Genomic DNA, 14,582 nt, shown 5'->3' with positions numbered 1-14,582 from the left:
ATATCGTTTTCTGGACTTTTCCAAGCTGTTTAAAGGCACAGTCAACTTAGTGTATGTAAAATTCTGACCCACTGGGATTGTGATACAGTGAATTATAAGTTAAATAATCTGTCTGTAAACAATTGTTGGAAAAATTACTTGTGTCATGCACAAAGTAGATGTCCTAACCGACTTGCCAAAACTACAGTTTGTTATCAAGACATTTGTGGAGTAATTGTAAAGCGAGTTTGAATGACTCCAATCTAAGTGTATGTAAACCTTTGACATCAACTGTACATTCTTTCTGCAGCTTTCTACAGCTCTTCTGTGAAACTTTTCAAAAACCATGTGGCATATGTTGCTGACGAGCCCAAAATAACAGGCTTAGATGTCAGTGCTCGCCCTTGGGGAGCAATGCCACTAATGCAACTTCCATACTTCCCTTCCCCCGGCCCCCATATGCCCTGAGTTCACAGTAAACTATCAGTTCTACTGTGTGGGTTGAGGCTCCCTGGAAGTGCACATTACTTTTATTCTGGTTTCCAACTTGATATAAAACACAGGTGTCTTATTCTCTGCCATTTATTTTCAGAGACACACCACTCAACTCTTAATGCAATTTTAAAAGCTACTGCATAGCTGTTAGACAAGCACTCGCTGTCTGGTTGGACGTCACTCTTGTCTTTGGGCAACCTCTTGCTATCTCCTGCAGTGTTTGCGGAAGCAAGAGGGGTGTGAGAAACCTGTACCTGAGAAACAGGTGACTATCTCGCAATACAAACAAACGGAAACACAGACACACTGCCACTGGAATAAGAGATCCGGAATGGAGAAAGGGGTGGGGGTAACAGTAACACACTACGATTAGCGCTAACACACAGTATCCATATTAGTGTGTCACAGTGAATTCACAGGCAGAGCTGTATTGAATGGAGCGGAGTGGCTTCTCCGAGGAAGTAAAGCACAGTAGCAGCAGAACCCCTGTTGTTGGGACATGCATGGTGTAGCTACAAAAGGACTTCCTCTTTTCAGGTTTAGCACTGCTACCAGACCATGCAGAGCCTCGCCGGGGAGGCAGAAACTGGGGAAGAGAGGCGAGAAGGTAAGTGAACCAGCTCCAGAATAAGCCACATAGAAGGAGGAATGGATAAGCCAGATGGGTTGCCCAAAAAATAAAACAAATGAAGGTCATTGTTTGCGTTTTCCCTGTAATCATCAAGATCAGGATTTGTGAGGACTGAGCTATCCCTAGATCTGTGCCTAAGAGCAACCTCTACCTGGGGCTAGAGGAGATGAGAGGGGGGAAATAAGGAGGGAGAGAGGGGGCATGCTGCGAGTAAGCTGTAGGCCCACATTTCTCTATGGGATATCTGTTTATGCTCTACATAGAAAAATCTGCTTAACCTGAAGGATGTCCAAGAGATTAAGTCCTGACAGTTAAATCATTCTTCACAGTTTGAGTTTGACAGGGAGCTCAGGCACAAGGGGGAGGCTGATAGAAAGCAAAGGAGGAAGTGACAAGGGAGAGAGGGAGAGAGGGGAGAGAGAGGTGGGAGTGGAATGGGGAGAGAGGGAGGGAGAGGCTGGGAAAGTGAGCGACACCTTCGGGAATGAGTGAAGAGAGCAGTTATGTGGCTGATAGGGAGTTGAGTGACAGCTTGAGCCCATATTCAGATTAAGACACAGCAGCTTCTTGTTCTTTCTCGATTGGAAGCAGATGTGGACTTTGCTACTGTTAGCAGTTTCTCCTGCCTCCTAACCTCCTCACCTCCAGGCAGCCACTGTGCACCAAGCAAATACAGCCAGTCAGCACCCTCCACATAGTCTCACTCTACAGTACACAATGTTGAGTTGGTTACCAGATGGTAAAGAAGGCATTTTTTGAGATGTTGGTTTGTTGTATATTATCCTGTTTGATGGTCGTTTTGAAATATTGCATCCTACTAAATAATATAGTGTAAGCCAAGTGTTGTTTTTAAGGTATATGTTTCAATTTAATAATAGCATTTCATCAAATTAGATTGGCAAATACAGATTTTTCTAATTCCTCAACATCCCCAGGAACTCTCCAAAAGACAACCATCTAGTCCAGCATAAACAGATATAGTCTACCAACTACTACTGCTACTATTTCTACTACTATAAAACATGTCATATCAATTAAGTTTGACTTTCATAATACACTCTTAGAAAAAAGGGTTCCAAAGGGAACTGTCTCCATAGGAGAACCCTTTTGGGTTCCAAGTAGAACTACTTTGCGTTCCAAGTAGAACCCTCTGTGGAAAGGGTTCTACCTGGAACAGAAAGGGTTCTTCTTCAAACCTAAGAGTGTATGGCTCTGTATAAATGAGCTACACCTCAGGTCTAGTCTGCATTTTGGCAACTCTTATTACTACCCTATGGTGGCAAAATCAGAAACGACATTAGAACACCTAAAAAACAAATCCCGCAGCGGCACTAATGAAGGATCAGACAGGCATTTCCTCACTGGGTCATGTTGCCTGGTTAACCAAACTATTTATAAGCCTATAGACGAGTATCAAAACAAAACACATGTTTGTTTTCTTATTTTAAATATACACTGACCTATAGAGGCGGAGTCAGACTCAGTGAATACTGACAAATGACAAACGCACTCTCTCCATTACATTTTCAGCATCATTGCAGATAACGGATTCTTTGGACACGTACCAACCCTGGGATTCGCTCACTCACCAGGCGACGGTGCTGGGTAGGACAGAACCTCGGCCGTTGGAATGGAACAGGTACTGCGGTAAATGCGACTTCCTCACACACAAAACTCCCGCTGTGACTCACAAAATGTCTGTGCAAAAGCAGTGGTATCCAAGCCTCTTCAAAGTCACCAAGCAGGGAAAAATGAGATCGTCCTTTTATGTTGTGCGGTTGTTAAGCCTGGTCTCAACAATTATTTTGTTATGGAATGAAGGAGCAGAGGCTCGTGCAGGTATTAAAAACCAGGGAATGAGAGTTGAAATGTAGACCCCACCCACCTTTGAAATAGGAACAGCTGGGGACGCATGCCAGGACTGGGATGCTCTTGTGCCTTTTGTACAGTGTAGAATAGGCTACAATAAATTCGAGCTTATTACGTTAGTAAATAAAAGTCGGGTACATTTAGCCAGTGTTGGAAAAAGTACCAAATTGACATAAAGATACATTAATAGAAAATGACCCAAGTAAAAGTGAATTTAACCCAGTAAAATACTACTTTTGATTTAAAATATACTTAAGTATCAAAAGTAAATGTAATTGATAAAATGTACTGAAGTAACAAAAGTAAAAGTATAAATAAGTGCTTTTAGGTGTCAGGGAAAATGCATGGAGTAAAAAGTACATTATTTTCTTTATGAATGTAGTGAAAAGTAAAAGTAGTCAAAAAAAATAGTAAAGTAAAGTACAGATACCAAACAAAACTTCTTAAGTAGTACTTGAAACCACTGCATTTAGCATTAATAAAATGTGTAGCATTTATGGCAAGTTGTAATAATAGGCTACCCACTGTGCTTTTTCTAATCAACAACTTAACAATAACAACAATAAAATTACTTTTGCATAGATTTGGCTTAGTTTGTGTAACTGCTGGGGTGTATTAAGTCCTTATGTGTGCATGGTGGGAAATACCAGTGCGTCTGTGCTCCTGACACTGTGGAGAATGTCTCATTTTAAACCCCTGACACAGTGAAACCAGGGTCAAATAAGAGCCCCGGTCACCTCTTATAGGGGTTATCCGCTGTTGAAACAATAACAAAGCATACCCCCACTCTTTCGGTAAAAAGCTGATGGATGAGGCTGGAGAAAAGTAACCACTCAAATTCATATATATGGATGCCAAAACTGACCATCTATGATATCAAAAGTATAATTTTCACCATGTTTTGAGGCTATACAGTGTTTACATTTACTTTTATTTTGGATTCTGATTACCGAATGACAGTTATGTATAGGTTTTATAGGTTATATTAATAGAATCAATGGGTACAAATGATTAATGAATGTCCAAAAATGGATATCGCAACTGCAGATTGGCCGTTTTAAAGTCTATACGAAGGGGGAAATGACAGTGTGTCAATTCTATGAGACATTTTAACATCAATAGCTATGTCTATAGAAACTGAGGCCAGCATATAAAACTGAACATATTCCACTGGTACATAAAGTCAGTGGGAAAACTTGGGTGTTTTTAATTGTATTGTTGTGATGTGTTTGGCTTATGGGTTTGCCAGTGATTGACAGTTGTTATCCAGTGTGTTCATGTCCCAATTGTATTATACTGATCTGCTATCTAAGCACTCATCTTGGATTTTCTCACAGTGTCTTTGATTGTCTAGTTTGACCTCTGGGAATTTACGAGGAACTCTTTCACTTAGGTCGTCTGCACAATAGCCTCAGCAAGAGTGTGTCAGTACCAATTATGGGTCCTCCATCTTCACAACCGGTATCCTTGGTTTATTTTCCCTCTTATCCGTCTCTATGTCCACCCTACCACTCGTATCAGATAACCTTTTCAACACACCAAATTATAAGGGCACACTCTAAGGCCCTAACCCTGTGGTTAATAAGAAAAAGAAAAATCTCTCTCTCTCTCTGAATATTTTTATTTTATTGTTTATTTAAAAACCCTTATTTTACCAGGTAAATTAACTGAGAACACATACTCATTCACAGCAACGACCTGGGGAATAGTTACAGAATAGAGGAGGGGGAATGAATGAGCCAATTGGAAGCTGGCGATGATTATTGAAAAGATAATTCTCAAATCTTTGTTCAGAGAGCTGTGCAGTGCTATTTAGTTAGTCTTTGTTCTGATGGCAGCATGTTGTTAATTAGTTAATTAAGCAAGAACATTTTGGAAATGTTGTAAAAATAAGTGTTTTCTATCTCGTCACCTTATGAGTGAAGGAAGATTTAATGTGTCTTTCATAAGAACAGAATATATTGCAGATGATTTCTATTCTGGTTAGAGACAGTTTGCTCTGTTCTGTGAATGGAGTAGTACACAGCGTTGTACGAGCTCTTCAGTTTCTTGGCAATTTCTCGCATGGAATAGCCTTCATTTCTCAGAACAAGAATAGACTGATGAGTTTCAGAACAAAGACTTTGTTTCTGGACATTTTGAGCCTGTAATCGAACCCACAAATGCTGACTCTCCAGATACTCAACTAGTCTAAAGAAGGACAGTTTTATTGCTTCTTTAATCAGGACAACAGTTTTCAGTTGTGCTAACATAATTGCAAAAGGGTTTTCTTATGATCAATTAGCCTTTTAAAATGACAAAATGGATTAGCTAACACAACGTGCCATTGGAACACAGGAGTGAGGGTTGCTGATAATGGGCCTCTGTACGCCTATCTAGATATTCCAGTAAAAATCTGCCGTTTCCAGCTACAATAGTTATTTACGACATTAACAATGTCTACACTGTATTTCTGATCAACTTCATGTTATTTTAATGGACGAAAAAAAGGCTTTTCTTTCAAAACAAGGACATTTCTAAGTGATCCCAAACTTTTGAACGGTACTGTACATATTACCTCGACCAACAGATGCCCCCGCACATTGACTCTGTACCGGTACCCCCTGTATATATCCTTACTATTGTAATTTTACTGCTGCTCTTTAATTATTTGTTACTGTTATTTTGTATTTTTTCTTAACACTTAATTCTTTCTTAACTGCATTTTTGGTTAAGGGCTTGTAAGTAAGCATTTCACGGTTGTATTCGGCGCATATGACAAATAAAATGTTATTTGATTTGATCACTCCATGGACTGTGTAGTGAAAGGAATGCAATTATGTCTGTTAGCAAGAGGATTCTGTGTGTGTGTGTGTGTGTGTGTGTGTGTGTGTGTGTGTGTGTGTGTGTGTGTGTGTGTGTGTGTGTGTGTGTGTGTGTGTGTGTGTGTGTGTGTGTGTGTGTGTGTGTGTGTGTGTGTGTGTGTGTGCAAGAGAGAGAGTAAGAGAAAGTGAGAGCTTTTACTGTATCCCGTAGTCTAGTAGAGAAGAGGTTTCCTTCCTGCCGCTGCATTGTTCAGGAATTAAAACATCCACTTTCTCTCTTCTACCCGTATGCACACCTAACATCATAGTGGAAACTATCTTCAGCATTTTGTTGTATACATTGTAACCTTCTTCCTTTGCCAGGTAACTGTATTACTCCTTTGGGAATATGCTTAATAGCATAGTGGGTTCAGAATATCTCAGAGTGAAGGCATGTCAATTAAAGGGATAGTGCAACATTTCGCCTATTAAGCCTTTTTTCTACTTACCCAGAGTCATCATGCTATCTGTTCTGGTAGACTTCCAGTCATTGGGCTAATGCTAGTTAGCAATGACTTGCGAAACTACCTTCAACTTCCTTCAAACTGCATACAGGTACATAAAAATGGTACCCATGAGTTCATCTGACGCTGGGTGAGTAGAAAAGGGGAATAATTGCCAAAATGTCGCACTATCCCTTTAAACCCACACTTCCCATCAATGGCAATCAAGAAAGCAATAATAGTTTTTTATAATGGTAGGCTAATTTGTTATTTTACTTTAATATGTTCACCTAAATCAATTATGGGATTGTATAGCTGTTGAAATGATCGGGAAATTATGGCAAAATCTTGAATTCTGAGTAGTACTCTACATTTTAAGAAACGTCAACCATTTTCGTAATGTCACTCTTCTAAAAGAGGAACAACAATGGAGAGTTTGTCTCTTTTTAATTGATTTTCTATTCATTCAGCAGATTGGACCAAAGTTTCTCTCCACTGCCCAGAGTGACCAGGGAGTCAGTGAGGCAGTATCTGCAGTTTCCCCCTGACCAATCTGTGCGAATACTCCATGCAAAGGTCGCCCAGAAATCATACGGCAACGAGAAACGGTAAGTCGACAAGGCCCAATAGACTTAACATGGTCATGTCATCATCACACATGTGTAATGGAGTTAAGAACGTAATGTAACCTCACTCCACAGCTAGATTGAAATGTCACCAATGTAGCAAACCGCACGTTATTCGCACGTTGAAAAGCGGGTGGTCATGTGTGTTTTACGAGGTAGAGGACCCTTGTTCAAGCTCAGTCAGAGGAATGTTCAGGGAGGCAGCGCTATATGCTAAGCTAGCACACTGATGTCGGTGATACATGCAGGGAGTTTATTGGGTTAGATTGTCGGCAAACTAGCCTTAGCCAGATTGCAGTTGCTTTTTGTATGGTATGAAGGAACATTGTGTGTCTACATACAATAGGTTCTTCTGCCCTCCTCCTTGTGTTTACATCAGTGGCTCAGGATGGAAACTGAAACAAGACGTTTTGAATGGTGAGCCCGAGGATACATGTTCCCCCACACATTTGGCATTTATTTATCCAGTAAGCAAGTACTGTACTACATGATCTGATTTAAGCTCTGTAATCCTACCCAGCCACTGGTGCAGGGGACTCCTGCTACAGACTCTATGGTTATATGGGCCTGGACAGCTCCTGTGTGACCCAGGCAGACACCTCCAAACTAGCCTTCGAGGACCAGCCTGATGCCAGGGTGAGAGGGGGAATCGAAATCAAAATATATCAAGGTGAAAGGGGTCTCCCATTTTATGACAAACACATGGCCTCCTGTGTTTCCAGCCCAACCTCAAGACTGACCGCTATACAGGGCTGGGGAGTAACTGATTACATGTAATCTGATTACAAAAACCCTGTAACTGTAATCGGTATATAATTGGATTTGTTTAAAAAATGTTTGGTTACTACATGATTCCATATGTGTTATTTCATCGTTTTGAAGTCTTCATTATTATTCTACAATGTAGAAAATAGTATAAATAAATAAAAAACCTAAAGGAATCAAATCAAATTGTATTTGTCACATACACATGGTTAGCAGATGTTAATGCGAGTGTAGCGAAATGCTTGTGCTTCTAGTTCCGACAATGCAGTAATAACCAACAAGTAATCTAGCTAACAATTCCAAAACTACTACCTTATAGTAGTAGGGGATAAAGAATATGTACATAAAGATATATGAATGAGTGATGGTACAGAGCGGCATAGGCAAGATACAGTAGATGGTATTGAGTACAGAATATACATATGAGATGAGTATGTAAACAAAGTGGCATAGTTAAAGTGGCTAGTGATACATGTATTACATAAAGATGCAGTAGATGATATAGAGTACAGTATATACGTATACATATGAGATGAATAATGTAGGGTATGTAAACATTATATTAGGTAGTATTGTTTAAAGTGGCTAGTGATATATTTTACATAATTTCCCATCAATTCCCATTATTAAAGTGGCTGGAGTTGAGTCAGTGTGTTGGCAGCAGCCACTCAACGTTAGTGGTGGCTGTTTAACAGTCTGATGGCTTTGAGATAGAAGCTGTTTTTCAGTCTCTCGTTCCCAGCTTTGATGCACCTGTACTGACCTCGCCTTCTGGATGATAGCGGGGTCAACAGGCAGTGGTTCGGGTGGTTGTTGTCCTTGATGATCTTTATGGCCTTCCTGTGACATCGGGTGGTGTAGGTGTCCTGGAGGGCAGGTAGTTTGCCCCCGGTGATGCGTTGTGCAGACCTCACTACCCTCTGGAGAGCCTTGCGGTTGTGGGCGGAGCAGTTGCCGTACCAGGCGGTAATACAGCCCGACAGGATGCTCTCGATTGTGCATCTGTAGAAGTTTGTGAGTGCTTTTGGTGACAAGCCAAATTTCTTCAGCCTCCTGAGGTTGAAGAGGCGCTGCTGCGCCTTCTTCACGATGCTGTCTGTGTGGGTGGACCAATTCAGTTTGTCTGTGATGTGTACGCTGAGGAACTTAAAACTTACTACCCTCTCCACTACTGTTCCATCGATGTGGATAGGGGGGTGTTCCCTCTGCTGTTTCCTGAAGTCCACAATCATCTCCTTAGTTTTGTTGAGTGTGAGGTTATTTTCCTGACACCACACTCCGAGGGCCCTCACCTCCTCCCTGTAGGCCGTCTCGTCGTTGTTGGTAATCAAGTCTACCACTGTTGTGTCGTCCGCAAACTTGATGATTGAGTTGGAGGCGTGCGTGGCCACGCAGTCGTGGGTGAACAGGGAGTACAGGGGAGGGCTCAGAACGCACCCTTGTGGGGCCCCAGTGTTGAGGATCAGCGGGGTGGAGATGTTGTTGCCTACCCTCACCACCTGGGGGCCAGTCCAGTACCCAGTTGCACAGGGCGGGGTCGAGACCCAGGGTCTCGAGCTTGATGACGAGCTTGGAGGGCACTATGGTGTTAAATGCCGAGCTGTAGTCGATGAACAGCATTCTCACATAGGTATTCCTCTTGTCCAGATGGGTTAGGGCAGTGTGCAGTGTGGTTGAAATTGCAGTGGGTCTAGGGTGTCAGGTAGGGTGGAGGTGATATGGTCCTTGACTAGTCTCTCAAAGCACTTCATGATGACGGAAGTGAGTGCTACGGGGCAGTAGTCGTTTAGCTCAGTTACCTTAGCTTTCTTGGGAACAGGAACAATGGTGGCCCTCTTGAAGCATGTGGGAACAACAGACTGGGATAGGGATTGATTGAATATGTCCGTAAACACACCAGCCAGTTGGTCTACGCATGCTCTGAGGGCACGGCTGGGGATGCCGTCTGGGCCTGCAGCCCTGCGAGGGTTGACACGTTTAAATGTTTTCCTCACGTCGGCTGCAGTGAAGGAGAGTCCGCATGTTTTGGATGCGGGCCGTGTCAGTGGCACTGTATTGTCCTCAAAGCGGGCAAAAAAGTTATTTAGTCTGCCTGGGAGCAAGACATCTTGGTAGGTGTGTCCAAACCTTTGACTGGTACTGGTGTGTATATACAGTTGAAGTCTGAAGTTTACATACACTTAGGTTGGAGTCATTAAAACTTGTTTTTGAACCACTCCACAAATTTCTTGTTAACAAACTATACTTTTGGCAAGTTGGTTAGGACATCTACTTTGTGCATGACATAAGTCATTTTTCCAACAATTGTTTACAGACAGATTATTTCACTTATAATTCACTGTATCACAATCCCAGTGGGTCAGACGTTTACATACACTAAGTTGACTGCATTTTAAACAGCTTGGAAAATTCCTGAAAACGATAATGGGAAAATCATAAATCAGCCAAGACCTCAGAAAAAAATGTGTAGATCTCCACAAGTCTGGTTCATCCTTGGGAGCAATTTCCAAACGCCTGAAGGTGCCACATTAATCTGTACAAACAATAGTGCGCAAGTATAAACACCATGGGACCACGCAGCCGTCATACCGCTCAGGAAGGAGACGCGTTCTGTCTCCTGGAGATGAACGTACTTTGGTGCGAAAAGTGCAAATCAATCCCAGAACAACAGCAAAGGACCCTGTGAAGATGCTGTAGGAAACAGGTACAAAAGTATATTTTTTCCACAGTAAAATGAGTCCTATATCAACACAAACTGAAAGGCCAAATCAAATCAAATGTATTTATATAGCCCTATATACATCAGCTGATTTCTCAAAGTGCTGTACAGAAACCCAGCCTAAAACCCCAAACAGCAAGCAATGCAGGTGTAGAAGCACGGTGGCTAGGAAAAACTCCCTGGAAAACTCAGGAAGGAAGATGTCACTGCTCCAAAACCGCCATAAAAAAACAGACTACCATTTGCAACTGCACATGGGGACAAAGATCTACTTTTTGGAGAAATGTCCTCTGGTCTGATGAAACAAAAATAGAACTGTTTGGTCATAATGACCATCGTTATGTTTGGAGGGAAAAGGGGGAGGCTTGCAACCCGAAGAACAATATCCCAACTGTGAAGCACGGGGGTGGCAGCATCATGTTGTGGGGGTGATTTGCTGCAGGAGGGACTGGTGCACTTCACAAAATAGATGGCTTCATGAGGGAGGAAAATTATGTGGATATATTGAAGCAACATCTCAAGACATCAGTCAGGAAGTTAAAGTTTGGTTGCAAATGGGTCTTCCAAATGGACCATGACCCCAAGAATACTTCTAAGGTTGTGGCAAAATGGTTTAAGGACAACAAAGGCAAGGTATTGGAGTGGCCATCACAAAGCCCTGACCTCAATCCCATAGAAAATGTGTGGGCAGAACTGAAAAAGCGTGTGCGAGCAAGGAGGCCTACAAACCTGACTCAGTTACACCAGCTTACACCCAGTTACACCCATCCAGAGGAATGGGCCAAAATTCACCCAATTTATTGTTGGAAGTTTGTGAAAGGCTACTTGAAACCTTTGACCCAAGTTAAACCATTTAAAGGTAATGCTGCCAAATACTAATTGAGTGTATGTAAACTTCTGACCCACTGGGAATGTGAAGAAAGAAATAAAAGCTGAAATAAATAATTCTCTCTATTATTATTCTGACATTTCACATTCTTAAAATAAAGATAAAGTGGTGATCCTAACTGACCTAAAACAGGGATTTTTTACTAGGATTAAATGTCAGGAATTGTGAAACACCTCAACCAAATTTATTTAAACTCAGTTTATGTAAACTTCCGACTTCAACTCTGTGTGTGTGTGTGTGTGTGTGTGTGTGTGTGTGTATATATATAGATAAGAGTGAGAGAGAAATTATTTAAAAAATCTATCTCTCTCTCTCTATATACAGTGCCTTGCGAAAGTATTCGGCCCCCTTGAACTTTGCGACCTTTTGCCACATTTCAGGCTTCAAACATAAAGATATAAACTGTATTTTTTTGTGAAGAATCAACAACAAGTGGGACACAATCATGAAGTGGAACGATATTTATTGGATATTTCAAACTTTTTTAACAAATCAAAAACTGAAAAATTGGGCGTGCAAAATTATTCAGCCCCCTTAAGTTAATACTTTGTAGTGCCACCTTTTGCTGCGATTACAGCTGTAAGTCGCTTGGGGTATGTCTCTATCAGTTTTGCACATCGAGAGACTGAATTCCCATTCCTCCTTGCAAAACAGCTCGAGCTCAGTGAGTTTGGATGGAGAGCATTTGTGAACAGCAGAAACGACAGTTTTTTATGGAATATCTACATAGGCGTACAGAGGCCCGTTATCAGCAACCATCACTCCTGTGTTCCAATGGCACGTTGTGTTAGCTAATCCAAGTTCATCGTTTTAAAAGGATAATTAGGCTAATCATTAGAAACCCCTTTTGCAATTATGTTAACACAACTGAAAACTGTTGATTTAAAGAAGCAATAAAACTTGAGTATCTGGAGCATCAGCATTTGTGAGTTTGATTACAGGCTCAAAATGGCCAGAAACAAATAACTTTCTTCTGAAACTCGTCAGTCTATTCTTGTTCTGAGAAATTATGGCTATTCCATGCCAGAAATTGTCAAGAAACTAAAGATCTCGTACAACGCTGTGTACTACTCCCTTCACAGAACAGCGCAAACTGTCTCTAACCAGAATAGAAAGAGGAGAGGGAGGCCCCGGTGCACATCAGAGCAAAAGGACAAGTATATTAGAGTGTCTAGTTTGAGAAACAGACACCTCACAAGTCCTCAACTGGCAGCTTCATTAAATAGTACCCGCAGAACACCAATCTCAACGTCAACAGTGAAGAGGCGACTCCAGGATGCAGAGTTCCTCTGTCCAGTGTCTGGACATCTTAATATTTTATTTTATTGGAGAGTCTGAGATATGGCTTTTTCTTTGCAACTCTGTCTACAAGGCCAGCATCCCGGAGTCGCCTATTCACTGTTGACGTTGAGACGGGTGTTTTGTGGGTACCATTTAATGAAGCTGCCAGTTGAGGACTTGTGCAGCGTCTACTGGAGAGCATTTCTTTGTCTACACCCATTCAGCATCGTTCACACCCTTTTAAGCTTTAGCTTACACCCATCTCTTTAATGATTCACATGTGAGGCTATGTGCTAAACAACCAAAAATGTCAAGACTAAAGGCTGGTTTATTCTAGGGGTGTTTGTAAATTTTAATCTGGAGTGCCAGAGTGTGCCCTGGGCATTCGTAAATTCAGAGCGTTGTCAGATTGGTCTGTTCGTAAATTCATAGCGCATACTGGACACAGGCTGAAATGTAGGGTTGATCCAAGCGTTCTGACCCAACAATAGCAGTTAAGCACCCAAGCTAACTGGCTGATGTTGGCTCGCTAGTTCCAGACACAAATGAGAGAACAGCTCACTCTGACCATTTTACTTGCCTTAGCAAAGCTGGTTAGGCTGTTTTTATGTTATCCAGAGCGTTAGTGACTGCAACTGTGCTGCTGGCAACAATTTAATTACACTTTTTTTGCCAATGTTTACTGACACTGGCCATATTTAATGGGTATTGAGCGTTCGTAAATTCGTCAGTTATTCGTCAGTTATTCTGTGCTCTTGCACACTCAGACAAGAGTGCTTTGAAATCAGAATAGATAGCCAGAGCGTATTTACCAGCTACGTCTATCGACAGTTGTCACAGTGACATCATAAACATTATATTGAAATAGGTACTTGCATAGTGGAGTCTTGTTTAGACATGTAGCTAGCTAGCTAAACAATGAACCATAATCCCAACTCATAATGTTACTATCCTGCATGAATCTGCAGGTAGCTAACCAACCAGGTTCAATGTTAGCTAGCTACCATTAGGCTATAACTTGCAATGCAAATGGCTCTGAGATACAAATAATATTAATGACACAGACTATACACTGACACAGACCATACACAAATTACTGACACAGACCATACACACCAGCCAGCTAATGTTAGGTAGCTAGCTAACAGTACACTTTAACTTCAAAAGAAAACAACTTTCTGACTAAATTAAAAATGTGTAATAGCTAGACTCTCTTACCCTACATGGATGGACGCTTCTCCCGCTCTGTCATGGATGCCATGGGTGCCCTTAGTTAGAAGACGTGTTTTATACAACAGTGTTTTAAACAACAGCCTTCTGTGTGTTCTCTTTTCGAATCAATCTGCATATTTGCAATCAAACACCAGAATTTTCTCCATCTCCTTAGGTATCATACTCTAATTCCACCAGGCATTCCAATGATTTCAACTTGGTCCTCCAGAAAGTGGAGAGCAACTCTTATGCAGTTCTACTATGTGATATCTTTCAAAAAAGATGCGTTATAAAGAATTACCTACACATACTGACCAGCTCTTATTATAGACAGAAGCAGGCTACATGGCAGACCAATCTGAACTCATCTCTCGGCATGTCCAGCCCACTCATTACCTCAGTCAATCATGGCTAGTGGGAGGTTTCTGTCTTTTTCCATGGCTAAACTAATTAGGCTCATAATTTATTAAATATATTCATATTTACAGATGGCATACACATTTGTTATTAAGTCACATGAAAGTTCACATGTTCCAGAAGGCATTTCTGCATTTTGATTTTAAAAAAAGAGTTTACATTCAAATGGCGCTCCTGTGAAGTAGTGACACATGGTATACGCCTAGTTTACTGAAACTAGTCACATATGGACAGTACCAAAACAAATGGTCTAATGATTCTGTCTCTTCACAGAAAAATCTCCAGAGCTAGGATGGTTGTATCTCCCATATATATATATATATATATAACATTCTATTGGTTGCAAGAATGTTGTATTATCATTTAAATTGAAAAACTCTAAGTTTTGAATCTGGCGTCGTTTTATGTATCAG

General features: G+C 41.2%; 2 protein-coding genes across 6 annotated transcripts in view; one reads left to right on the top strand and one right to left on the bottom strand.

Annotated features, from left to right (window-relative positions):
- LOC109890922 (matrilin-4-like) overlaps positions 1-2,979 on the bottom strand; it is a 38,278-nt gene extending 35,299 nt beyond the window's left edge. Inside the window, exon 1 of one of the 2 annotated variants that reach the window (XM_020483072.2) lies at positions 2,695-2,979. The gene's annotated coding sequence lies outside the window, so the exon portion shown is untranslated. Of the gene's footprint in view, positions 1-2,670 lie in introns of both variants that reach the window. The other variant, XM_031827597.1, reaches the window with a different exon arrangement.
- Positions 813-14,582, top strand: part of rbpjl (recombination signal binding protein for immunoglobulin kappa J region-like) — a 28,991-nt gene continuing 15,221 nt past the window's right edge. Inside the window, exons 1-5 of one of the 4 annotated variants that reach the window (XM_031827616.1) lie at positions 813-1,081; positions 2,636-2,744; positions 6,734-6,868; positions 7,233-7,303; positions 7,407-7,522. In XM_031827616.1, coding sequence (XP_031683476.1) covers positions 1,033-1,081; positions 2,636-2,744; positions 6,734-6,868; positions 7,233-7,303; positions 7,407-7,522 — 480 coding nt within the window. In that variant the 5' untranslated portion in view covers positions 813-1,032. Of the gene's footprint in view, positions 1,082-2,635; positions 2,745-6,730; positions 6,869-7,232; positions 7,304-7,406; positions 7,523-14,582 lie in introns of all 4 variants that reach the window. The other 3 variants (XM_031827613.1, XM_020483095.2, XM_020483085.2) reach the window with 3 other exon arrangements.

The sequence above is a fragment of the Oncorhynchus kisutch genome, linkage group LG1 (genome assembly GCF_002021735.2).
Source record: "Oncorhynchus kisutch isolate 150728-3 linkage group LG1, Okis_V2, whole genome shotgun sequence".
Lineage (NCBI taxonomy): Eukaryota > Metazoa > Chordata > Actinopteri > Salmoniformes > Salmonidae > Oncorhynchus > Oncorhynchus kisutch.
The sequence above is the reverse complement of the archived record's forward strand: the minus strand, read 5'-3'. Positions and strand labels throughout refer to the sequence as shown.